At 41.0% G+C, this 27417-nt stretch overlaps 1 protein-coding gene across 1 annotated transcript; it reads right to left on the bottom strand.

Annotated features, from left to right (window-relative positions):
- Positions 1-48: 48 nt before the first annotated feature.
- On the bottom strand, positions 49-22510 carry LOC119654226 (protein ELYS). The gene is made up of 15 exons (XM_038059444.1): positions 22204-22510; positions 21998-22121; positions 12659-12963; positions 12461-12604; positions 12079-12395; positions 11665-12022; positions 11409-11602; positions 11012-11348; positions 10475-10955; positions 10299-10410; positions 4162-5633; positions 828-4017; positions 612-771; positions 425-512; positions 49-251 (listed from the first exon to the last, which is right to left on the bottom strand). The coding sequence occupies exons 1-15, from the start codon at positions 22304-22306 to the stop codon at positions 233-235; spliced, it is 7404 nt and encodes a 2467-aa protein (XP_037915372.1). The 5' UTR covers positions 22307-22510; the 3' UTR covers positions 49-232.
- Between the last annotated feature and the right edge of the window lie 4907 nt (positions 22511-27417).

Raw genomic sequence — 27417 nt, 5'->3', positions numbered from 1 at the left:
TGAAGGCACTATGGATTTTATGCGCAACTATGAAAACCATTGTCTTCGTAATTTTCCACAAACGAAGTTTTCTTTTCCTTTATTTAACATGTTTTTCTATAAACATTATTATTTTACAACAATTTAAAATACATATTACAATATTAATCTACGCAACATAGAAAAAAAAACTTATTCTGTGAGATGACTTACTAGGCCAATATTCGCAACTTGTCGACCAGTTTCTTCGGATTCACTTCTTTAACTTGCTCCTAAGGACATCAGGAAAGAGAATTTCAGTAAAATTCGAATTGGATTTCAATGCACTAAACACTTCATAAAGTTAATGTTACTCAATAGCACACAAAAAAGCATTAATCTGACAAGATTTGAGGAAGCGAGAAAGCCAACAAAAGGAAAAATATCCTTTAAGCGATTTATCTACTTTTGCGTCTTCCTTCCTCGACTTTTTTTCTTCGACGGATCTTTGGAGCCGGCCGAAAGCGTAGAAACAGCATCATCATCACTGTCATCTGCAAAAAAAAAAGAGATGAAACCGTAACAAGTACCATCAGGAATGGAAAGTGTGTCGCAGCTTTGTTGCTAAAACGTTCACAGGGAAATTGACTTACCATTAGAATAAGTTTTCTTTACATTTTCCTGATCTTCTTCAGCGATAGTACCCAAATTCACATCTTTAGTTGATGTCGGCTTTGCCTTTTTATTACCTTTTGTGGATCTTCCACTGCGGGTTGAGCTCGCTACACTTGCAGCATCGTCATCAACATCAGCCTGAAATTAATTCATCTTACAAATGATGACGCATAATTTAAACCTATTACAAGCACCTTTAAAGCAGAGCTTCGTGTGACCCGCCTATTTTCCCCTGACCCTGTAGAATATTTGCTTCTTGCTGAAATTATGGACTCAGTTTCACTAATGTCTTCCTTCTTTGTGGGACTCTCCTCCAATTTAGACCCTTGGCGACGTGTTACTTTCTTAGGAACCGCTTCTAATTTCTTAGTAACAGCTGCCGACTTCTCCATTACACTCTGTTGGTGCCTAGTCAATCGACGGGAAGCCTGATATGCAGAATCTTCCCGAGTTTCAGGCGACGATTCGATCTCGGAAGTCTCCATTGAATCGCCTTTGCTTGTTGAAGATTTAGAGAATAGCTTTCGGACACCAGACCCTTTCACCTTGGTTAAATCTCCCGAGTCACCCTCGAGGGCTTCGCTTTCATCACTTTCAGTCGTGTCGTGACCAACTTCCGGGGTATTCGACTTTTTCGCGCGGCTTTTTACTTTTTTGTCCTTTGTCTCAGCTTTTGGGGTATCATTACTTATGGAAGATCGACGAGTAATGCGCTGCGGCGTCTGAGAATTATCTTCAGCAAGGACACCTTTTCTTGCCGTACTGCGCGGAGTCGTCGCACGGCTAGGCGTGTCCGCGCTTGAATTTGACGTTTTTCTTGTTCGCTTCACCATTGATGTTGGAGTTTGTGGCAGTTCTTCCAAATCAGTTTCGGCGGGTACGCGTTTACGCGTACTACGGCGAGGAGAATCCAAAACGGAATCTTCTTCTATTTTATCCAAAAGAGTTGATTTGCGACGAGTAAGGATCCGAGTTGGCGTGGAAGGATTATCAGTTGAATTTGATCGTCTTCGAAGTTTTGTATTAGTTGGGGTGTCAGCAGATTCTGTACGAGGTACAGACTTGGCACGCAATATCCTTTTAGCGACTGATGGAGAATCAATAACCGGCTCAGTGGTATTATCAATGGAGGTCGAACGACGTCGAGCACTTCTTAAAATTCGACCCGAATCCGTTGTAGAATCAATTTCAACTACCGTTTTGACAGGCGTTTTTGCATTATTTTCGTCTTCCTCCTGAATGTCACGGCCTACTTGGACTGCCCCATCAGCCCTGACATTTCGCTGTGAATCTTCAGTAGATTTCAGAGGACTTGGAGTTGATGTTTTGGAAAGTGATTTTTGTTTTGATGTTGAGGGCGTAGGTTCCGGTTGTACGGCGATATATTCTTTAGGTGGATTTTCGGTTTCTACGTTGCTGACATTCTTAGCTCTAAGTTTATCTGAAGCAGATACGGGTTCTGAAGTCGTCGCACCACTTGAAGCCTTGTCAACCACTTCTGGTGCGCTAATAGTTTCCGCTTCATTTTTCGCAGTATCTTTAGAATATTTTACTGAAGCGTCAACATGACCAGCAGCTTCCACATTAGTCTTAACAGCGGTCGTGATAGTTTCAACTTTTTGCGATTCTTGATCCTCCGTATCCTGCTGTTCAGCAACCTCCTCATCATCAACGATGTTCTCGTATTCGCCTGTTAAAACATTCAAAGCCATACCAGGAGGTGGTGCGTTGTCGATGCTCGAATCGGTGAAGGTTACGGTGGAAGTCTCTTTCGTTATCACGGTTTCAATAGACTTCGATTCTATCACAACGGATTTTGTCGTATTTTCCACTTTCTGGATCTGAACGTTTAACTCAGAATCAGAAGGAGCTGGTAGGAAAGGTTCGGTTTCCGTAGAACTAATGCTTTCCGCGTTAGAGCTTGGTCGCTCAAATTCTAGGTCGCCGTACAGCAGTTTCCCGTCGTAACTACTATCACCCTCAGATGCGGCTGACTCTTCGCTTTCGTCACCTCTTGGCGTATTTGAGCGGCTCTCACTCGAAGTAGCTGTTGCGGCTGAATTCTGCCCTGATTCATTTCCGCTAGATATGCTTATTACATCGTCCGACTTCGATTCGTTACCATCACTTTCCTCATCTTCCTCAGACGCTTCCTCTTCGCCTTCATCTTCAACCACGACATGCTCTTCGCTTTCCATGTCCGCATCTTCGTTTTCCGTTTTTGCTTCATTGTCCATTCCAATTTGATCTTCATCTCCTTCATCCACATCTGATTTTTCTTCACGCTCATCTTGCTTTTCCTTGACTCCTTCTACTTCTGTTTCGAGTGTTACAACGAGTTCTCTTTCTTCCTCGTCATCCACATCATCTATCTCCATCTGCGTTACATTGCTACTACTTTTATTTCTTTCTTCACTTTCTGCCTTCCGCAATTCAGGATTTTGTTGGTGTTCTTCTGAGACCTGTTCGTTAGAGTCTTCTTCAAGCGGTTTTGTATGCTCGGAAACAATTGATTCTTGAGATTTCTCCTGATTCCGTTCAAGCGTATGACGTATTGACGTTTTATAGCTCCTCCTCCCCCCAATTCCTTTAAATGTTTTTGAAGTATCCATTTCAGATGGGGGACCTTTCTCTTCCATTGTTAACTCAAAACTGCTCATTCCAACTGTGGTGGATAAATTACTGTAGGGTTCGTCTACCATCTCAGAACTATCATAAATCGTTTCACGTGTTTCATTGACATGGAACGAAGCCGATGGTATTGATACTTCAGTAAGGTAATCATTGTCAATGGTGGAAGATTTTTCTTCAGCCGTTGACCATGTCTTTGTGACGGTGATTTTTTCCTCATGAAGCTGAGTACTTTGAGCTAGAACAAGACCCTTGTCTAATGGCTTCAGTGAACTTTCTGTAGGATTGAGAGAACTCAGCTTCTTTGCATTTAACTCCAGAACAAGACGACTAAGTGGTTTCGATCCCGTTTGCCTGATCGTCTCCGTCACAGTTTGCATTTCTCTAGTTTCCGTAATTTCGCTCTTAGTTCTATCCAAAATACGGGCGGATTTTCTTACGGGTGAATTTTGAATATCTGGAGTTTTAGATCGACTGCGCGTGGAACGTTCTAATGGTTTTCGAGGCTTAGGACCAAGGGGCGTCGTGGCTTTAGATTGTGAATGATCCTCACCTTTAGGGATCTGTCTAACAATGATTTCTACGTCTTTTTCACTTTCGCTTTCACTATTGTCGATATCTTTCTTCCTTTCTTCTTTCTTAATTGAATTATCGCGTGAATGTTGTGGAGAGAAGAACTCTTCGTCACCAGACGTTGACATCAGGCTTGCATCGGACGAACGGAGACCCTTACGTGCTGATGGACCTTCGAGCCTGTTTAAATAAAAAACATTGGGACAAATGTGAGCCTCATTGTTAACTATTAAAATACTATTGAGAACATGTTCTCAGTAAAGCAAGTGCTTGAAACTACAATACTGTCAGAATTGATTGAAATCCACAATTGAACCAACATACCTTCTAACTTTTTCATCAAAGCCTTTTTCGTCGACTGCAGCCGATGCGATACTGGTTGATGGCACCCTTTGCGACATCTCCAACGAGTCATGGCTAGTTTGCAGTGATGAGGTCTCCGTGACATTCGCGCTAGGCAGATCAAAACGAATCGATTTTTCTTCATCCATATACGTATTCGCGTCTAAATCTTTTGGAGAAACTGAACGCCTGGGTGTCGATTCGACTGCCTTGCGCAATGGTGACGTTACACTGGCAGACGCTGTAGTTCTTACTTTCAAAATACTCTGTGGCGTTCCAACACGATATGTTCGACTTAACTCACTTGCTTCCGACATTGAATCGTCCCGGGAATCCATTGTCGGTCGGCTACTTCTCACAAGGGGCGTGTTTAAGCTGGTCACTGAGGGATCTTTTTCGTAGCGAGTTTGATTGACAGTAGATAATACGTTCTCTTCCCCAACAGAAAACCTGTGCGATTGACGATTTTTGAATTTGGTCAGAAGCGATGCATTCAAGGGCTGGGCGGTTTTTATTCCGCTCAAACTATCATTGATTCTCTGCCGTTTTTTGGGGTTTTCCATTGGGTCCTGATCAATTTGCGTCTCCACTTCATCACTACTGTCCAATCTTCGTTTTTGAACGCCTTTATAGGTTTCTGGATAACAAATATTACTGTCACCCTGATAGCCTGTAAATGCCTCCAGCTGGGGGCGCCGAATGAATGGAACATTATTTGGATACAACAAACGCTTGCGTTCTCGTTGTATCTCTTCGTCCCAGTAATTCGTGGCTTCATCTACGCTCATTATTGAACTATGGTAAACTCCACCAATTAAATCGTTGGCATTATTTTTCAAAAGTTGCGAACTCAGCGTGTCAAGAATTTGGGCTTCTGGTTCTTTTGCTTTCAAACGATTACGGATTCCGTAGTAAACTTCAGACAATTGTTTAGTTGCTGGCGTCATCGTTGTATTATATGCAGCCAAAACCAAGTTTGGTGTCTCCAAATCGACTGAGTGTTGACTATGTCTGTTGCTAGACAGCTCATCTAACTGTTGGATTGCCTCTATGTATTTGGATCTTTGTAAAAGATGAACAAAATGCAGATTTTCTGTTTTGGCCGATTTCGAATCACGCAAGAATTGCTGAAGAATTCGCTCTTCATCTTCGGTAAGAGCTAGATCGAGTAAAGCAGCCAGTTTTCCAAGATATAGGCATCCAGTTAGGAAATGCCGGAATAAATCAGCATCGTTTTTAGAGCGCTGCAGGTGAAAAGCCTCGGCAACCATATCGTTTGCTAGGAGAGTTTTCAATTCCAGCAGGGAGGAAATTGGTGGACCAGGAGCTTGAAGGGCACGTAATGCAAGCTTAGATGAATGGTGGACGAGTAAGGCTTCAATCAACAGTTCTTTTTGCCATTGTCTCAGCTTTCGGTCGTGTAAGAAAGGCGAAATGATATCCTCGAGAGAAGCCTGGAAAAAAGTTTTCATTGAATAGAATAGAAATATATGGGACAAGTTTAGTGTAATGTTTTGGGTTTAAACGCCCTCTCCTTACGTATGAGGATCAACAATCGCAAATGTAAATGGGGATATGAAAATTCTGAGAAAGATAAATTCATATAAACATTCATGAGATCCGAAGCTAATAATGAAGAGAAATTGGAACGATGACATGAAGTAAACCTTGGTAGGCGATACAGCATGTCGCATTAATTTGATAAGTTTATCAGCACATGATAAGCCAAGGCAAGACAAAGTTCTACCTTGAATACTATTTTTAGTTGGCATTGAATAGAAAGATAGCCGTACTGGAAATTGGCGAAAGAAGGAACAACCTAACTAGAGAGAGGAGGAGTTTGTAGATTAGAAATTAAATTTAGTAGAATGATAAATGGCTATTGTATACAAAAACTACGTCACATCGAAAGGATGCTCTTGGTTCAGGAGAGATAGGAAGTGCTAAGAGAATTAGTCTAGCTTTGGCTAGCAAAGAATTGATATAACATCAAAATTTGTCGATCAAATTAGTTGCGTCTCTCGTTAGGATAGTGCTAACATTAGCATTTACTGGAAACTTGTTGGAAATTTATTTCAAATTATTATCGATTTTGTATATGGCGAAAAAGTAGCATCAGTTTTGAATGTGTAATGAAAACAATCAGCAGTTGAGAAATTTTAGATCTCCGCACTCCTCTACTGTTTTGCGCTAAGTGGTCTTGGGCCTACTTGTTGGCCATTTTGTAAGAGTGGCATCAATCAAATTGTCGGTCCTCTTTAATCTTTGACCTACCCCTTGCCACTTCCGCCTTCCAATTACATCGCCCACATGTAACTCTGTAGTGCGCCAACCAAATTCTTTGTTTGAAATAGTATCAGGCCAGACTGATGATGCAACACAGACAGGTGTTCATGAAGGTTTGTAGCTTTTCACGGCAGTGGAAGTCATTTTCCGTGTACTTCTCTCATATAAAAACACATAAAGAACATTAGCACAGAAGAGTCTCAACAAAATCTTGGTTGAAATAATTAAAACTTGTTGTTTCTTTTTCGTTGGTGTGAATATTTATTCTTGCAAAAACCGATATTTCGGGAACCACTTGTTCCACTTGAAAAAGAAACAACAAGTTTTAATTATTTCAATTAATTAATCGTTGGAAACACCGCATAATTTCACTCACAAAATCTTGGTGTTAGTTGCATTTTCAGATTTTAGACAGTGAAGGCGAATTCAGCGCTGTTAATGCGTTGTGCAACATTCAGTTCGGTGCCACTGTCGGCGGAAACCACGCTTCCTATATATACAAATTGATCGACGTCTTCGATAACGATAACCGAGTGCATTAGTTTTATTGTTTTTGACTTATCTCCAGTCCAACTCTATTTGTCATCTATAAAGCATGCAGATGCACTCCCTGTTCACGCTGTCGAAAGCCTTCTCGAAATCGATGAAAAGCAGGTGAAGCGAAGATCTACATTCCGAGGATAGAGGAAGAGGATGTTAATGTGGTCAATACAGGAGGAGGACCATAGTCCCCAGATTATCAGACCAGAAATGAGCAGAACTGTCATGTGTTGGGGTTGATATACAAGAGGCACACATGGTGACAGTGTACGTTTCCAAAGCCGCAGCGCTGGAGGCGGAAGAACTTCTGGGCCTCCATAAGGAGAAGCCGAGGTATGACACTTCAGAGAACCTGTCAGGTGAAAAGCTTACTGAGATACCCGAAGGAATCGCAGAGCCATAGAGGCTGAAAGGACATGACAAAGTAGGCAAATGGACCTGCTGCCCAATAAGAAGGAGAAGTAGGACGACCTAGACCTGGATCCTCTATGACTTAAGGCGGTGTAGAGAAGTAGTGGCATCGGGCTACTTTCCAGGAGATGACACTCGGCTGCCACCGGAGGTAGTCGTTAGGTTGGTAAAGTTCCGCGGGAGGAAGGCGCCACCATTTCTCCTCGGCTGCGATGACAATACTCATCACAAAGTCTGGAGAAGCAGCGACACCAAACGGGGAGGGACCTACTTGAATTCACCCTTAGCAATAAGCTAGAAATATGTAGCATAAGGAACACTCCAACATTCGTGTTCAGCACTAAACAAAAGGTATTACACACAACTCTAGGAAATACTCTGAAGAATAGGCTGGTCAAGAATTGGGGGGTGTCGAATGAGTCCTCTATGTATGATCACAGAATAATTAGATCCGATGTTGAGGGCAACTCTTAAGTAAAAAGAATAGTAAATGACCCCAGGAAACAGATTGGGACTCCTATGGAAGGCGCCTGAGCAGCAACATGGCTCGTCTACAGAGGACGGTGATATCAGCAGCGAACTGGAGATGCAAACAGTGGAGGAAGACCTCAACAAAATTGCCATTGATGCATATGAGTAAACTTTCCGACTGAGATACTCAAGCTATCAAGAAATGTACCCTGGCGGAATAGGAACCTAGCCAGAATGAGAACTGAAGTCCGAAAACACTTCTACAGGGCAAAACAAACCGGGGATTGGCCGAGGTACAAAAAACCACTGACGATGTATAGCAACGCTTCAGGGAATTCTGTGAGCCCCAAAAGCATTCAGGTTATACAAAACTATTGCCAAAGATAGAGTAACATATTTTGTCTGAAGAAGGAAGATGGGACTCTTACCGAGAATGAGGAATACAGAATACATCTGCTTCTCAGAGGGCATTTTCCGGGGTCCTACCCCACCAGCAGAGAACAGGTAAAAAAAGGAGAAGTGAAAGCTAGCAAAAGAGGTATGTTTCGAGGCTAGAGTAAGATGAGCAGTGGAGACTTTTAAACCTCTGAAATCACCTACAGTAAATAGCATTTTTGAAGCACTACTCCAGAGACGCCTAGAAATCATGTTAGGACCTCTCCTAAGGATGGTAAGGGGTGGCATAGTATTGGGATATATACCAAGGACATGGAGGCGGTCTTTATTCCGAAAGCATCGAAAAGGGATCTCTTTCACCTTAAATCTTTCAGACCAACCTACCTGACATCGTTCGTACTTAAAACGTTGAAGAAGGTCGTAGAAAACTATATTAGAATCAACGTTCTAATGCGGTCAGCCGAAACTGCCCTGTATCAGCTGACGAATGCTGGGATGCCATAAAAACAAACGAATTAGAACTGTGTGCGTTTTTGAACATCGAAGGAACGTTCAATAACACAGAAAAACGAGATGTTCTGATTCACAAGAGAATGGGAACACTCTATTTTTTGGGACGGGTCAGATAGCCGAGAACAAACTCTATTGTCATCAACAAGGCCCACAGGGCGGGATACTATAACCGCAAATAAAAGTATGCTAGTTGACGAACATCTTAGCTGTCAGACACTGGAATAGAGGTCCAGAGTTACGTTGATGACATTGTTTTAATCTGTAGGGGAAAATATGAGGATACTCCATGTGACAGAATCCAAACTGCACTACGAATCTCTAGTAGCTAGCCAATAGATTACATGACGTAGAGGTGAAGGGAATAATAGAGGTCAAAGGTTTGGAAATCACACTAGACCAAAAACTGTTCTGAAAGACAGGCTGAAAACATATGTCGGAAAGCTACAAGGGCTCTGATTACTTCCAGATCCAGCAAGGAAAAAATGGAGATGCAACATGAAAATACTGCACCAGAATAGTAAGGCCAATTATTATGTATAGGCAGATATAACTGAACTTACCGCAGCAGCCAGGAGCCGGGTTATTGGTCCAAGGAAAACGTACTTTGAAACACAGCAAGCAGAAATATATGCCGCAGATAGGTATGCCTTCTTTAGCATCCAAATGAACTATAGGGGGCAAGTGGCCATCAAGGCCCTGAGGGCCAACCAGACGAACTCAAAGTTGGAATGGGAATGCTGAAACTTCGTGATTTTTGTAAATGAGGAACCACAATACCGATGGATCCGACCCAACTTCTCGAACTGGCTTACAAAGAGCCAAGCAAGCGGGTGTTGACAAACACTTCAGTGGAGCTGCACTTAGGTGTTGGTAAATTTTATTTTTTTCGGTTTGTTTGATGACGCTATTTTTGTGGCTGACAATATATAGTTAATCCCAGATGTGCTTGTGAAAAAAAGGCACCTGATCGCAACTCTTCTGCACCTCTCTTAAAACTTAGTATATTTACCTTTTTTGGAATTGCACATGGCGATCTCATCCTTGGGAGTGCACTAAGAAACGCTAAAGTGCAGTTTCTTTAGCGTTTCTTACTGCAGGACAAAGTCCAATTTAAAATCGTAAAATGTGTTTAGGAAATAATAGAGAAAGGATAATATGTATAATATGCAGAAGAAATTCGTTGGAAATCATGGCTACATATAGGAGAGACATAATAGAAAAAGTTAACGGTATCGTAGCTCACATGTGAACAAAGATAGGAGCATGGTAAAATAAGGTAAATTGGCTTTGGAAATGAAGTCTCCTCTTTTCTTATCTTCTGGATAGTCTCTTGTAAAACTTGCTAGTGTCAAATGATAACAAAAATAAAATGATAAAATTGACCGGTCAACATAATTGAGAACCGATGTGCTGTGAACTATATTTTGTGTGCAGACAAATAGCATGAAAAAGAGCCAGAATTTTGCATATATCTTATAATTGCATTTTTTACAATCTCTTACCTCGAATTGGCCATGATCCAAATTCCAAAATGCTTGGACCGTCTTTACCGTCGATGAGCTAATTTTGAATACGGATGGGAATTTCATGAAATTTTGCACAATTTCAGCATATCTGAAAAAAGAAAACCAAAAATCAAATCATCTTCTCTATTTAATTTCCCACCCCCAAAGCATACCTATCGTCCTCAAGTGACATGTTTAGATCCAGGAAAAAATACACAAATAAGATATATTTACTCTCGATGGGTACATCAGGAATTAACATCACACGCAACATTGCCTGCAACGATGATGGTGGGTATAGACCATTTCCACCACTCTCGAGCCAATGCTCTCTCAATGCGTTTGAGTTGCATTCGTGCTCGATAAAGGAATCAATGTACAGAATGCGACAGCTTTGCGTTCGCGGCGAAAGTAGCCCCGAATTGATCTTTTTGAATTTCATTCGCTGTGACATATAGTAGTTTCGCAGCGCTTTATATGGATAGGGAACGAGTGGCGATCGAGTATCGTATGGATTATCCAAATATGAACTGGCTCTTTTATAATCTGTTGCCGCCTCAGGTAGAAGTCCAACGTTCAAGAACCATTGTAGTACCTCTTGATATTCGGAGGCCATCTTTATAGAATTGTATTGCGTAGAAAGTCTTGTACTCACTTTGAAATAGACACATTCATTATATATTCTTATTCTCCCTATTTCCACCATTTACCTTCTTCCGGAATATATTCACTACATTTTGTGATGATGATATGCATTAAGTCGGCAAGAAGTTTGAGCTGTCGTGAGCAATACGAAAGTTCTATTTGTGACCTCTGATCGATTCGGAGCCCTGAGTGGTCGAATAACGGCACGCATAGGATATTGCACCGGTCCTTAATGTTTTCAGCACGTTTCCATATCCATGTCGTCAATGTTGAAAGTGAAAGACTCTCTTCTGGTTTTTTACCTAAATGACTACCATCGGCCCAACATTTCGCGCATTCCCGTAGCAGACCAAAGCAGTTGTACTCCAATGCCACTGAGAGTAAAATTTCACGTTGTGTATTCTATAATAATCAGCAGTTTTGAGTATTGCAAAATATTGAGACCATATTTCAAAAAATTACCAGTGAAGTAGTTGAGCTGAAGCTATAATCAGATGTGTTCAATGAGATTAGCGAAGCCTTGACTGCCTCATGATAATAAACCGAAGGTTCTAGTAGCGCTGATGGTCCGGCCATATTAAGCATACTCAGGGCTCTATTCTGCAGTCCAGGCCAATGGAATTTCATACTCTCTTTATCACGAAATACAGTACAATCTACATTTGATAAATGACAAGGATAAGCCAATTTATAATTCAAATCGTATTAGATATCGTACCAAAACTCAAAGATATCGGAAAGAAATGTTCCTCTGGACGTTGAATGGAATTGAAAGGAGCAACCGTACGACCATCCAACCAAACATCAAGCAAATCGCATTCCTTTAGTGGAAATGAAGCCAAATAACTTAAATTATCACGCCAGTCTCCAATATGCGGCATTTGCTCCTTGTACCATTGATTTATATCGAAAATAAGAATTTCTGATGTTTTTCGTGATTTCCAAGCTAACAAGCACAAAGAAATGGTTTCTTCACTATCATGAGACGGAGATATCTTAACCGATTGGCATGAAACCGGAATACTATCCCGTTCAAACATGGGCAATGTTAGCCTTACACTGCACGATTGGAAACCCTTGAATTAAAATCTAAATGTATAAACCAAATCAGCATTTGTCATCAGCAAAGTACCTCAAATACATAAAACCCATCGTCGTCATCTTCATCTGTTACTTTCCTATCATACATAACTGAATGCATCACTGCTATGGAGGAACTGCGATTCTCATGGAATGCCCAAATATATATACAAGCTCGTGGGTCATCGGGAGGCTCGACATAAGACAGTTTAACTAGTGGTGCAATATCTTCAGGCGGGTATGCCAAATGGAATGCCTGAAGATCAGTTAAATCATATAAAATCAAGCGTCCGTCCTCCAAACCCACAGCTATGGATAAAAGTGGGTCGAGGCATTGAAGTGAAAGTACCAACCCTGGGTTGTCTACGCCTAGATAAAGAAATAAGCAAAAGGTAAAGATATAAACAGACAACTAATGAAGTAAAAAAACGCACTTTCCAATTGAATTCCGAAGCCTACATTCTCACGTCGAGAATGTCGAAAATGTTGCCTGATATGATCAGCATCCATTGTGGAAAGAACAACATGACATGGTACCAAGTAAAAATCATCGTCGCTTGTCCTCATTTCAACTAAAGCTATAAAAAGTCAGTGTAATATTTGATCCCAATCGTCTTGTTTCCATCACTTACTTTGTTCACATTTTCGCAAGTTCAAATCCAACAGGATAATCTTTCCAACGTCTGTGCCTATCGCTAGACATCCTTGATACATTTCTAGGACACCTGTCCTTTCCGCTACATTTGCATTGATCAAATGACAACACGTGATCTTCTCGGCGGTCTCAATTGAACGCAGGACTTTTGATTCTTGAACTGAATAAATTGAGACCATCCCACCAGGATCATCGCCAAATTGTACTCCGACGGCTAGTAGACAATAATTTAAATTTGTTGCTTCGATTTCGGAGACGCAAGTGATGAAACATCGTTGAAAACTGTAAAATCAAAGAAAGAATAAAACGAATGAATTTTCAATATCTTCTATGGATCTGGGCCTTGAAGGGTGTTAGGGTACTACATTCAAGAACATAATGATACAACTTGACTAAGGCACTCATTCACAGCTGAGTCGACAGGTATTCAGCATCTAGTCACGATACAAGTCCCTCTACCATCAGTGCGATTCGATCTTCTGCAACGACAGCCTAGCGCTCTAACCACTGAGCTATCCGGACACATCTTAATATTACTTTCATATTTCGAAAACTGAAACCCCACTACTGGCCTATACAGACGATGCTGACATAATGGGAACAAGTCGAAATGTCTTCATCCAGACCAAGCAGACAGGAATTGTCGCGAAATATTGGGCTGCATGTTGACAAAGGCTTGACTAAATACACGGTGGTAACATCAATAATAACCGTGGAAACAAAACCAACATTAAACAGCACTGGTCAATTGAGGACAATAAAGATAGGGGATACATACTTTGAAATCGCTGTTAATTTTTCCTATCTTGTGCATCCATGCACTGTTATTGGCATCTCACCATAGAATCAAAGCTCTTACTGTACCGATTTTGCCAATCCTCATATATTCCTCGGATGCTTCGGTCCTTATATATAGTTACTATTCACAACTTGGTGGGGTATAGCGCGTCAACCACACTTAAGCGCCATCGTACCAGGCGAGGAGGATCCAGAGTGGAAACCGGTCTGCTTTCTGTCGATTAAGCTTTCGATAGCTATCACTTTGGCGACGGCAGGGACCACTCAAGTTGTGTGCCCTTCTTTAGGATATTAACGATTATCCCTGTAGGGTTGAATGAGTCAAAGACTCCACACTTAGTAAAAACTAGTCAGGTCCGTATCTGTTTTTATCAACGTGAAAATTCTCAAATCTGGACCTATCATCAAGTCTATAAAAAGTATTCATATTTCGTTCATCGTCATGTCTGTAAAGATTATTTTTATTCCGCCTGTCACGTCTGTCGTTCCAATGTGACACACGAGTTGATGCAGGCAATAAATCGCTCTGGAACTAATACCTCAACCCATGAGATGACATAGGCGTTTGTCGCCCTTGCATCTGCGTGAAAGGACACAACTCACAGGATCTCTCCTCCTGGCATCTTCAGTCGTGGTAAGCCGAAGGGTCAAGCTCAGCAGAGCTCCATTGACCTGGCGAGAATGTGAAAATTATCTCGATTATAAGCCATAACATCAAACCGCACCTGTCAAAGGGGAAGAATAAAGATAGGAGACTACAACTTTGAGACCGTTGATAATTTCTCCTACGTAGGGTCGAAAATCACAACCGATAACAGCTACTACGATGGACACACGGTTGTTGGCAGTAAACAGAGTCTATTTCAGCTTACAAAAACTGTTCCGCTCGAGACGTCTCACCATAGGGTCAAAGCTCTTATTGTACAAGACAATGATCTTGCCACCCCTCATGTATTCCTCAGAGATTTGGGTTCTTAACAAGAAAAATTGTTAGCCCCCTAAATGAGGACGGACGATTCTGTAGACTACATAACAACGAAATCTATAAGCGATACCCCGACCGTCTGGTTGTGGATAAAATCCGGCACAACAGGTTGCGGTGGGCGGGTCACTTAATTCGTATGGATGAGGATGATTCCACCCGAAAAGTCTATAAGGGCAATATCTATGGTAGAAACAGAAGACGAGGCAGACCCTGCCTGAGATGGAGCGATGTCATAAGCCAGCACGCCAGTCAGCTTTTAGGGATATCGAATTGGTGGACCTCGGCGTAAAACCGGGATGTCTGGAGTTCCTTATTAAGGCAGGCCTAGCAGGAATACCGGTTGTTGTACCGTTGATGATGATAAGTCATAATTGTGACAAATTGGAAACTATTAAAAAGATGAATGATTGCTCAGCTCAAGCGAAACCAAACAAGAGCGGAAGACAAAATCTAGGTGAAAAAAATGCACGAAATAGAAATCAAAATAATCCAGTAGAGGCAAAACAAAAACAACATAAGGGGATAAAATAAGAAATAGCAAAGTTGAAGGACTCGGATTTCCAGGATTTCCGTACGAGCGGCAATAGCAGATCTGCAAAACTGGACTTGCACGCCCCATTTCATCCACAAGACGCGGAACATCACCCAGTTTGATACCGTTGAGAACCGTGGTGAGGTGTCCTTTCCACTTCTACAGCTGCTAAGCACCCTAGATGGAGAGACGAACGTTATCATCCCTCATAGGGCTATCGAAGGGTTTGTGACCACAAGTTCTGTGGCATCTGCGCACACTAAGGCGAACTTCTCGGGATTTCGCACGATATTGGAATTCAAGCGCGTCACTCTCACCATCTCGCGCAGCGGTTAATAGAAATTTAAATCACTTCCGTGAATCGGAGCGACAGCTGGGTCATATAAGTAGTCGATGTTCAACTTGGAGGCTAGCAACTCTTCAACTTTGCGAGAAATGGCGCAGGCAATACACAAGCGAACGTAGGCAACCGTCAGATTGTGATTCCTTTCGAGGTCGATGTTAGCGTCTTTCTTGTTAAGCACATCCGGAACACAACTCCCCAATCTACTGCTTATCGCAAAATGGGCGATCTGATTGCTCGTACGGTATCGATCAGTTGAAACCCAACTGGCCTTATAGTGAATTCTGTGCTCGAACATTGTGCCACAAATGGCAAGGTGGTGGAAACTACAGAAACCTCCCACACCATTATCGTTATTCCCCCAACACATATACGAGCAAGATGTTGTCAGAATGCACCTTGACATTCAGATCACCCATCACGATCACAATGTCATCCTTAGGAAGCCTCTCCTGGACTCCGAGTAATTGTTCGTAGATTCCTTATCCTTGTTCCTATATCGTGAATCTTCGTTGGTGCAAAGCACTGTACAATTGTGATGGGGTTTAAGTTGGACCGAAATCTTGCAGTCAGAATCTTGTCAGAAACCAGCTACCATGTCAAGAGAGCGCAGCTTACGATAGTCGTAAGTAACAATCCGACAACGGATTCGCGTCTGCTGCCACTTGGATTTCCAGAGTACAAAAGCACATTACTTTACGCGATAGAGGATTACTCTTCAGAGTCCAACTATTTTACTTCACTTAGGCCCAGAATGCCCGCGTTTTATCGTTGGAATTCGCTGTTGAGTTGAAGAAAGCGAGCATTCTGGGATCTCCGATGCTGTTGTTGATGGGCGCGCATACATTCCAGAAACCAATCATAGTCCAGAACAAATTCTCCAATCTAGATTTGCAAGGCAGCAATCAAAGGCGGATATTAAAGTGCGGTGATCTTATAGGAAACGGTTTTGCAATGAGTGACGGTGGTAAAATGTCAGCGTCTTATGAAAATGTAGCCTATTTGAGTTCTTTCTGTTCCCACTATGTAGGAAGATGAGACAATCGTTCAACTATGTATTCACAAATACAAGGTCATGAGTGTCCGCAAAATCGACTATAAGCTCGCCACTCACATTGCATGCTCCAAACCCTTCCGGGCCGCTCGAGCCGTTGATGGGTGAATGAATTGGATTAGGACTCGAAACCAAACATAAAAGCGCAACTACACACACCAGTGTAAGAAGGCATATCATCACCTCGAAACGAGCTGTCAAATACCTGAAAACGATGGCATTCCTCAATAAAACTTTCTACCTAAACTATTTTTGTTGCTTAGTATTTGAACTTCCATTATCAACATATTCCTGAGTTAAGCCAGAGCTAACGGTATATTAGTTTTGAATTATGACAAATGATGGTGTAAAGACGGGTAAATCGACAGCTATGCTTTGTAAAAAGTCACAAATTAAAAATATTAAATAAATATAAAGATAAGACGTACGAATAAACTCGAAACTAATTATTAACGTGCTTGTTATCGTTGGTAGGGACTGAATAAGAGAACAAGACCAGAACATCCGCAAGGAAACTGAGGATATGTTGCTTAGTAGTGAAACGCATTAGCAGATTTCAATGGAGGTTGAAATCTCTGTTGCCGTGATAAACCAAGTCCACCAAAAAATTCCGATTTGCCTGTAAAAAATAAGACAAACCGCAAGCAGATTCTTAGCCAAGTGGTGGAGCAGGAACTTGTAAGGGGCGTAATAGGCGATAAATACCGAAATGCAGTAGAAATACCCCGCGGCCTTCAACACGATGAAAAACTGGAAATATTTTTAGAAACTGTTTAAGGAACACGGCGAAACGCTGCTCTTGGAGGGCGTGCGAAAGTTAAGAAATCCTGACTAACAGAGAGACACCAGAAATTGCGATTGGTGTTCGCAGAAAAATATATCCTGGAAACCTGGACTACAAATGACTGAACGATGGCTATATGGTCAGATGGGACCAAAATAGCTGCGAGATTAAGGAAGATGGAAGGAAGAATGATAGCGGACTCTTATGTTAAGTTATACAGGATCATTTATGTAGCACACGAAACATTTGAGGTCTAATGCTGCGAACATTGTCTTTCAACGGGACAATTATCCGCAGCGCACAGCGAAATCGACCCCCAAGTGGCTCCAGGAGTACGAAACAGACTAGCCTCTCCAATATCCAGACCGAACTTCACCAAATGCCTGCAGACTGTTTTAAAATGGTCGGTCCCAGGGGAGCCGGGGACACTAGCCGAATAGTGGCCAAATGTGCAGAATGCATTGAACGCAATTCTACAGGAGGTTTGTGAAAATATCAAAGCGTTTTTGAATTTTAAGGAACGTATCCCATTTACAGTGAAAGCGTGATCAATTTTGTGAGCCAATGTATATCGATTGACAGTGGGCAAGTGAATTTGCCTCCTGCATTAGATGCAGATAACCGCATAATTTTAGTTGTGTTTAAAGATAGTGCCGGATAGTAACTGACGCCAAAAAAAGGAACAATACACGGTAGTATTACAGCTTAAAATAAAGAGGAATATAATTATTCCTTATCCTCATCGATGTACTTCATATTGTGGCAGAATTATTCGAGTCCCGTCGTTCGATTCGATCGAAATTCCCCGGGAGACTTTGGGTCTCGTCTCGAAGACCTGTAGTTTTTTATGCAGCTGGATTACCCTTTCTTCTTTGCAATCAAACCGCCCCCTCCAACAACACGTTTAAAAAATTGTGAAACCTAAAAAAACTTCAGGACGTAAGGAAAATTCATATTGGATGGATCATTCATCGCCTTAAAGCAATGTCAATTTTTATTAGGCAAAAGTAGACGATGTCTTCAGACGTTAGTGAACACTACATCCACAACGATCATCAGGCAATTGTTTTTTACCAGAGAAACAAGCCAAAGAGTTAGGAGCCTCTATGCCCACAAATAAGGAAAACACAAAATTAATTGACGATCAAACATTTACGGAGTTCTGTGTGGACAAAACAGCGCACCAAGCAGGCATGCATGCGATCGGTCGGAACTGTCGGTGGAATAGAGAATTGTCTGACCGTCGATCGACGTGTCCAACCCGGTAGCGTCCATAATGTAAAAGTAATTGCGGTTCCAAAGCGCCTTAAGCATGCATGTTGACTAGTATTCGAAACGAAACATAGGACACCCCACCTCAAAAGGAGCTATCAAATACCCTGAAATGATGGTAGACCGCAATATAAACTTCAAGCAGCATCTATAACATGATTTTACTAAAGTGTTTAATACCAGCAAGGAAATGCCTAATATTGAGTTGCTTATAACCAGACTGGTGAGTTCTATTGTTGGGACTTACAGACTGATACCCAACATTAAGGTTTCGATATGATGACAGCACGCAGAGGTTAAGTGTAATCTCACCAAATTCCTCAAAAAGTATGGAGGACCCCGCAGGTACTTCCATAGACACATCCTATTTGTATTAGTAACATAAAAAAATTAACATTTTTGATTCAGCCAATCTTCTTCTTCTTGCAATCTTACGTTCCGTCAACGAGACGTAAATAATGAAACAAACCAAAAGGGGTATACGATAAATGCTCTCTAAAGTCGCGTCTTCAAAGGAGTTTAGGCTTAGTCAGGGAAAACAGTATGAGGCAGAATAGGCCAACAGGGGGTTGCAACTTTTTTTACCAACAACCAAAAACAACCACCTATATCAAGACCCCAGTTAGTAGATCATAAAGGGCGGATGAATACGCCGCTGACTCAATGGAGAACTCTGTTCGGCTTCAATTTAAAGTCACCAGACCCAGGCACCGTACAATACGAAGATTCGTTTAATTCGAGAGTTGGATTACAAATTGCTTTTTCGTTGTAAAGGAAAAGGTTTTGGAGCTTAATTCAACCGCAAAGTTAGTTTGAGAGTCAACGAAACGGCCACGGCCACGGTATAGATGATAGCTCAATTGGCATTCTAAACACGTTCGGGCCGAGATTACGGTTCCTAAATAAGATTATACAGATAAAACTTTACTCAGAGAGATTATAACCTGGGCATTGGTAGTTGACATTGGCCCCTAAAAGGGATTTCCCGGGCAGCCTACATAATTTGTGTAATGTAGTGTTGCACCCGCTATCCTGGGGAAGTAGATTTCTTTAGCCGACACTGCATACATTGGTGACTTATCCATCGTCATTTCGACATTTTAATCAATATGCCCCTCATATTTCTCGTTTAAGATGGGATCGGGCCCGACTACTCACATAATACAACGGAGATTCCCTGTAACAACTCCTATGTAGCAGCGCAGAGGAGAATGGTGCGAAACAACCTTAATTTGATGTTTAGATAATTCTTTAACGCCCCGCAGCACATTTCGGGCCTCGGTCTTCGGACTTTGTCAAGAAGATCTGCCTAGAGTTTTTGATGTTTTCCTACCGGTTTTCGTCCCTCTGTTTTCCCTTTGAATATTCTTTATTTATCCGGATGTCGTCCATATGTTGAATGTGGCCAGTTCATCGCGACTTCCGAAGTTTAAATAATTTGGAGACTTTAGGGTCGTCAAATATTTGGTGCAACACATGGTTGTATATAACTCACCATTGGTCATCCCTTTAGGTAACTGCGCTTATCGATTTTAGACAAAATTGCATAGGCGGAGACCTAGCGCTGCGAATGCATTGAGCAATTCTAAGTGCGGTGTTTCTAACGATTAAATTATTTGAAATAATTAAGACTTACTTTTGCTTTTCGCTAGTAATATTTATTAACCTTGAAAAAAACGATGCGTGCTTCATCAGTGCTTGGACTTGTAGCACTGATGAAGGGAACAAGTGGTTCCCGAAACATCGTTATTTGCAGGGTTAATAAATATTACTAGCGAAAAGCAAAACTTAATTATTTCAAATAATTGGGCAATTGATGAAAGAAAGCTTCCATGCTATGACTCATCAGACTCAAAACTTTGGTTAAGCTGATATTTCTTTTCAGTCCGACCCTGTTTCAATCTCTCTTCAAATTCAAACACATTTGGTCAAAGTTCGTGACTCGATGAAAGAGCAACCCGATGCCATCGCGGTAGTCGAGGTGTTTAAGGGAAGGTGCCGTGGTCCACTTAGGCTCTCCAGCCAGCATGGAGAACGCCGCCAATAAAGAGAAGATATAGTATAAGCAAGACAATGCACCCTTGTTGGGGTCCGCCTTGCTCTTCGGATTCAGATGGGGGAACCAACAGGTCTACGAACTCGAAAAGTACAGGGAGCAATCCCACCAGACGCGGAAGTTTCAGCAATACGTCAACAGGATGAAGCTTTATACACCTCGATGACCATCTTGCCGAGGCAAAGAGGAACATCTGATTTCCGGCAAAATGAGTATATTGCAGCGATGGGTTGAGTATTTTGATTAACTGCTCAACAACCACCGAGAATGGAAGAAGCAGCCTGTGCAATTCAACAGCTTAACAACCATAAATAGCCAGGAGTCGATGGAATTACAGCCGAATTGGTTAAATATGGAGGCAGCAAACTACACCAAGCGGTTCATCTACTGATGCTCAAAATGTGAGAGCGAATTAATGCCTGACGACTGGCAACGGTATCTTATCTGTTCCATACATAAAAATAAAGATATCACGCAGTGCAGCAATTATAGAGGTATCACGTTGCTGAGTACCATTTATAAGATGTTCGCTGTTATCTTGCTAGGCCGGATAGCTCCATACGCCCACAACATCATTGGCCCATAGCAGAGGCTTCAGGCAAATCAGCAACAGATCACATTTTCTCTCTGCCGCAAGCGATGGAAAAAATGGTCATCAGTTGCACCATATTTCCATCGACTTTAAGGCCACCTATGATAGCATAGCCAGGGTAAAACTGTACACGGCCATAAGAGAGTTCGGCATCCCGACGAAATTGATAAGATTGACTAGGTTGATCCAGAACAATGTGCGGTGATTGGATGCCAACGGAGCCTATTTCAGCTCGCACAAACTATTTCCCTCGAAACATCTCACCATACGGTCAAAGTTCTTACTTTACAAGACTATGATCTTGTCAGTTCTTATGTATTCCTCGCAGAGCTAGGTTCTTAGCAAGAAAAATTGCGAACCCTGCCTGAGATGGAGCGATGGCGTAGATCGGGATAAAAGACAGCTTTTAGGGATATCGAATTGGTGGGCCTCGACGCAAAATCGGGGTGTCTTTAGTTCCTTGCTAAGGTAGTCCTAGACCGATACCCGGTTGTTGTGCCATTGATGATGCTGATGATGATGTTCAACGCACGCACTGGGGGGAAAATTCCCAACCGTACATTAACCCTCAAATCCTAATTAGGAGTAAATTTTACATATACATAATCCAGATAAAGTAATTTCCACCTCGGGGATTGAAAAGCGTGTCCAAGGAAAACGACAGATGAGCACCATGTAGAGGATGGTAGGGTTTTATTGACACCATGCCTGCGTGCAAATTGACACGAAGTTCGATGGCGAACTAACAATGCAAAGTGTTTGCGAAATAAGTTTGCTAAACCAGTTTTTATCAAATCTGGTCGGAAAGGAAGGAATTTTAACCTCGAACCTGATGAAATTCGCGGTGACCCGCCGAATAGTTTCTACAATTCCCATAAGGAAAATAACATCTCCACATACCTGGTCGTTATATCGAAACGATAACTAGAAATTTTGTTTCCATTCCGAAGCGAAAAAACTTCGAGGAGGGGACCTCTCGCCAGCCATCCTAGCTGTCCCTTCCTTATCACGCCGCCTATCGAATCTGCAAGTAAAGCGTAAACAAATTTAAATCATCATAACGTATATAGATCGCAAGTCTGATAAGCGCACTAGTCACTACTAACCCGAATTCTCACTGATTTCTGTAAACACCGAACTTGAATTTATGTCCGCCTTCGAGAATTTAGTGGTTCTTCGTAAAACTAATTCATTTTTAGTTGCCCGCATATTTGCTTCATATCCGAACAAACGATATATGTATTAAAGGATTTTTAAATGTTTAACAATTTAACTTATTACGACTATGTCCTTAAGAATTTAAGTGAAAATTTTCCCTTCAAGAACGGACTGACATTTACCGTATGGAGACCCACAACGATCAAATCAATCAATCGGCGCGTCAAACAACTTTGAGGTTAGGAGTGAAGTTATGTTGTTGTGACGGAGTCGAAAGGTGCGATACGGCGCGAATGCTGGACGTTCTACCAGTGACTTTCAAAGTTTACATGTCGGTTGCAATTGTGAATGAAAAAAGGGCCGTTCTTTAAGGAACCCTTTGCAACAGTATTCCTGTTTTTTTGGCATTATTGCTTTATGTATTTAAATAAATAAATATTTGCAGTGAACTAAGGTTTATGGTAAATTGTGAATATAAATATGATATATTTGGTGAGCAATATGGGTGCATATTAAAACTTGTGCTGAATAAAATTTTCAAAAAATGCAATTAATTTTTCCTGGAACCTGATCAGGTACTGAACAAGGACATAATTTGTGCTCGAAATACGTACTGTTGCGAAAAAAATAGAAGCGTAGGTTTGACGTTAATTTTAATTGTAATATTTTTACTACTAAGTATTTTGTTTTGCTTTCAATTGTACGGGATGTATATTGAGTGTCTGCTTTGTACACAGCTGAAAAGTGTAAACAATCAATCAAACGGTTTCTAAGAAATGGTATTTTAAATGCTTCCGTTTGATTTCCCGGCGAAGAAAATAATAAGGCGTTTCTGCGATTTAAATTTATATTTCGTCCACAAAATATATTTTTAATGAAAAAGTAAGAATGTTAGTTTTGAAGAAAAAAAACATTGTTATTATTACAATAGTGGGATGTGGAAACCACTGCATTCAGCAAAAATCATAAAAAAAAACATGATTAAGGAAAGAAAAAAGTACCAGGAAATCCAGCGTCCTTTGCAGCGAAAATAATTACAAATGCAGTCTAATTCGAAAGTAAGGAAACTCGAGGCAGGAAGCGACCTTTGTTACTAAGGCGGTTAGCTCGTTGCAGCAAGAGGAACTCTTTCATGACGGCAACCCAGCTAAAAGACGAACGTCATGTGGCAGCTATGGTTGAAATTGTTCGCCGGAGATTAAGAGAGAATAATTTGGAAACTCGAAGTCCGAGAAAAGTTCCTGTACCCAGTACAAGGCATGTATTTACAATTTCCCAAAACCCATTTAAGTTGCAAGATCGAGAACTAGAGAAACATTTTATAGTCTGATGACTCTAAGATTGTTTTGTATGGTGGCAAAGGGTCCCGGAGCTAGGTAAAACACCCACCTCATTCCGTCTTTGACCCCAAATATATTGTAAAAACAATTAAGCACGGCGGTTCAAGCATTATGGTGTGGGCTTGCTTCCCATTCTATGGTGTAGGCCCAATATATTGGATAAAATCAACGATGGACCAAAGTGTTTATGTCTATATACCGGGAAACATTATGTTTCCTTAAGCCACTGACGAAATGCTGGATCGTTGAGGATGACAACGACCCAAACACACGACCAGAAAAGCAAAGAAGTGGTTTCAGGACAGGTGTTGAAGTGGCCAGCGCAATCGCCAGACTTCAACCCTTTCGAGAATTTATTGGCTGACGTCAAGATTGCCGTTAGTATTGCAGAAACCTACAACAAGAACGGGCTTTGGAGCGCGGTAGAAGAATCGTGGTATGCCATCTCCGTGGACCGTTGTCAACGACTTGTTGACTCAGTGATCGATCGGTATATTAAAAATAAAGACCATGCAACTAACTATTACTGCATATTCAGAATATAATATAATGTATTACATTGTGCAAAACAATTAAAAATAAGTAATGTATAATGCGAAAAGTTTTTCCGAAAAATCGATCTTTTTTTATAACAGTAAAGTCCTTTTCATCTCGCTTATGAGGTAATATAATTTTATGATTTGCATTGTTTTTCTTTCATAACTTTAAAACACCTTCAAACTTTTCAAGAATGATATAAAAGGTGGACTCTAAGGGTGAAAGACCGACTTTCTGAACATAATTAGAAAGCTAAATTATAATTGCACTGATTTGGAAGGAAGGGCAATTATAGTAGATGTCACGTATCCCTTGAAATTTCAAACCCTTTCTTCTTAAAACCATGTTTTTCAATAGAGCTCCCATAAAATAATCACACCAACATTGTGTCGTCGGCGAATTTTTATCACGACCTCTTGGGGCTTTCTATAGCTTATCTTACTTTATAGTCCTCCCAAATATATTCATTTATTGACGGCGACCCACATTAAATTTTTTTCGGTCCTAATTCGAACTAACACGTATGATAGCGAATTTCAGATAATACACGGTTATATTCTGTATTCTCTGTGAGGAATTGCTTTGGAAATTGTTCGCAATTCTGTTCAAGTCAAATCCGCTAGACCATTCAGGGACTCATCTCGAGTTCTGTTCTCTTTAATGATCGATGCGTGTGCTATTTTCCGCGAAATTATCAATTAGTACCGTCATTATTGCTGCTTCGCTGAACGGTAGTCCTAGGCTACGGGCTGTTCGGCTACACACACAATGCATACGGCAATATAAATCACACCACTCTAAGTATAAAAAATGTTTGTGTTGCATCTTAGTCTGCTACCAACAGCTTTTTTTAAGTGTGCTTCAAGTATCCCTTAAAGCTTAGTGTAGTGCGTATCAGCCCCCCTAGACATTTGATAGTAGGCTTCGAGATAATCGTTTAATCTTCAGTGTGCTTATTTTTTTAAAAGTAGCTCTTATTTAAGTTAAGCATCTACGGTTATTCTACGAAAGTTAATTGTTAATTTGGCTTTTCAAGTACCAAATATTTGAGATCTCGCCCAGCAGGTTAATGCGTTATTAATATCCAGAGCCATTATAGAACAGCACTTTCGTTACATTCTTAACAAATTTACTCTCCAAGAGAGATAGTTGACTTTTTTCTGTGACCGAGGCGTTCACTTGTATGCCTTTTGTAAAGGATTTGGAAAACTTCTTTGAAGCAGCATGCATACAGATTGCTTGGTAATCCCTGTGTGGCAGAGAAAATCCAATGTAACTGACATATGTAAGGTGTTCTATAGACCTTAGGATGCTTCCTTGGAAAGGTATGTGCATTTTCAAGGTTCGCAAGTATAATTTCAACTTCATAGATCTTTCTAGCAAGATATGCAATCGACGCTTAGCCGCCTCAAGCAATGATGACAACTTGCATTCATCACCAATGCATTTAGAAGAGAAGCATAACCGTTGTGAAATTGACGAAGGGAGTTCCGTGATCTCAGGACGACGAGCAGGACTATGATGTTGGTGAAATGACAGTCGAAGATTGGGAACGGAATTGGTTAAAGCTTAAATAATAGTACAGCAAGTAGGTTTCGTTGTGCTCAGCTAGGAAATCTATGGAACTGAACGATTACGAACCTGTTGGGAGGACAATACTTTAGGGTTCACTCAACAAAGGTCGATAGAAGTCCAGCTTTCAAGACCTGTACTGCAAGCTAAAGTGCATATCAGTAAACAGTCTCCAGATGCTACATCAGTGTTAGATAGACAAGTGTATGATGGACTCAGGGCTCACACAGAAAAACCGACCAATTTCTGCTACGCAATAATATTGCGATGAGTAACATACTATCAGCACCGTGATTATTTGTGTAAAAAAAAATTGGCACTAGCCTTCATACACCACATTCATATTTCACTACGATGTTACTCGCCCACATATACCTTTCTTAACTCAATTCGAATGAGACAACTGGCGCCATCTGGTTTCCCATATTTCAAATGTTACAAAATTTGTTGAACATAAGAAATCTCAAAAATTGTGCGCCAGTCTCAGCGGCATTTTGTGATTACTTTGGGGGCAGGAAAAATGGCAAATAATTTTTCGAAATACTGACGATCTGTGGTCCAATATTTCCGAAGACTGTTATTTTTCGGTGGTCAATTCTAAGCTCTAGTTCTCACTTCCACAAGGGTGCAATATGTAGTCAAAGATGCCTCCCTAATTATGTAATGTTGGTCGATATCGATGAAGGTAAAATAAAACCTAATTATACATAGAAATTAGCATGCTCAGTGCGCCGCCATTGTTTCCGTGCATGGTCAAGTTGGATGCTACTAGTGTCCTGACTTTCAAACCTCTGTTATATTCCAATAATACCTCCAAGACCATTCAATATCAATAACGGTCTAAGACAAGGGATGCCCTCTCATGCGACCTTTTTAACCTGGCCCTGGAGAAAGTGATTCATTCAAGCATTGCACGATTCCGATACTCTCGGTGTGAGTGGATATCATTTGCAACAATCGAAATGAAGTCGAATACAATCTTCATTTTTGAAGGTTTATTAGAATACAAAAGGACAGAATAGCTAGATTTCTTCAATATTTATTATTTATAGGATAAAGTGAATGCTTTAGGGAACTTCATTATTAGCATTTATTTTTGAGCGCAAATTCTAGGAACTAATCTTTGCCCTTACAATGAAACTCCTGCCCTTGTTCTAGGTAGTATGTATAATATTTTATAAGCAATTTCATATTTAAGTGTCAGATGGCCAGGCATAATTTAATAAATTGGAATAAAAAATCACGAAGAAACTAATAGGCAAGACGTGAGTAAGCACACAATGGGCAAGTTGTTAGTACATCAGAGATGTTCTTCGAGCATGCCCACATTCGAAAACGTGTTTACGACTTTAGACATGTGAAATCTCCAGAACAATACCATCTATAAACTTGATTTGATTAAGTCACGCCTTCACGCCGAAGCTGACCCTAGTGGCATTTTAAAACACATTGGAATTCTCGTGTTCGTGATGACCTTATTTTTACGATGTTTGGTGACGAAACACGCGACCTTAAATCTGTACATCGAGAACATAAGGTGCCAGCACAGATAAAGTGAATCAATATCTTGATCGAAAGTGGAGGCCAAACTAGTTGATCCTGATTAGATTAGGGAAAATTAATGACTGATAAAACCACGGGATTAAATTGAAATTAAATTAACACAAACTCGGAAGGCAGGTAGATAATAAAATAGAATTTATGGTAAGTCAA

This window comes from Hermetia illucens, chromosome 4 (assembly GCF_905115235.1).
Source record: "Hermetia illucens chromosome 4, iHerIll2.2.curated.20191125, whole genome shotgun sequence".
Taxonomy (NCBI): domain Eukaryota; kingdom Metazoa; phylum Arthropoda; class Insecta; order Diptera; family Stratiomyidae; genus Hermetia; species Hermetia illucens.
The sequence above is the reverse complement of the archived record's forward strand: the minus strand, read 5'-3'. Positions and strand labels throughout refer to the sequence as shown.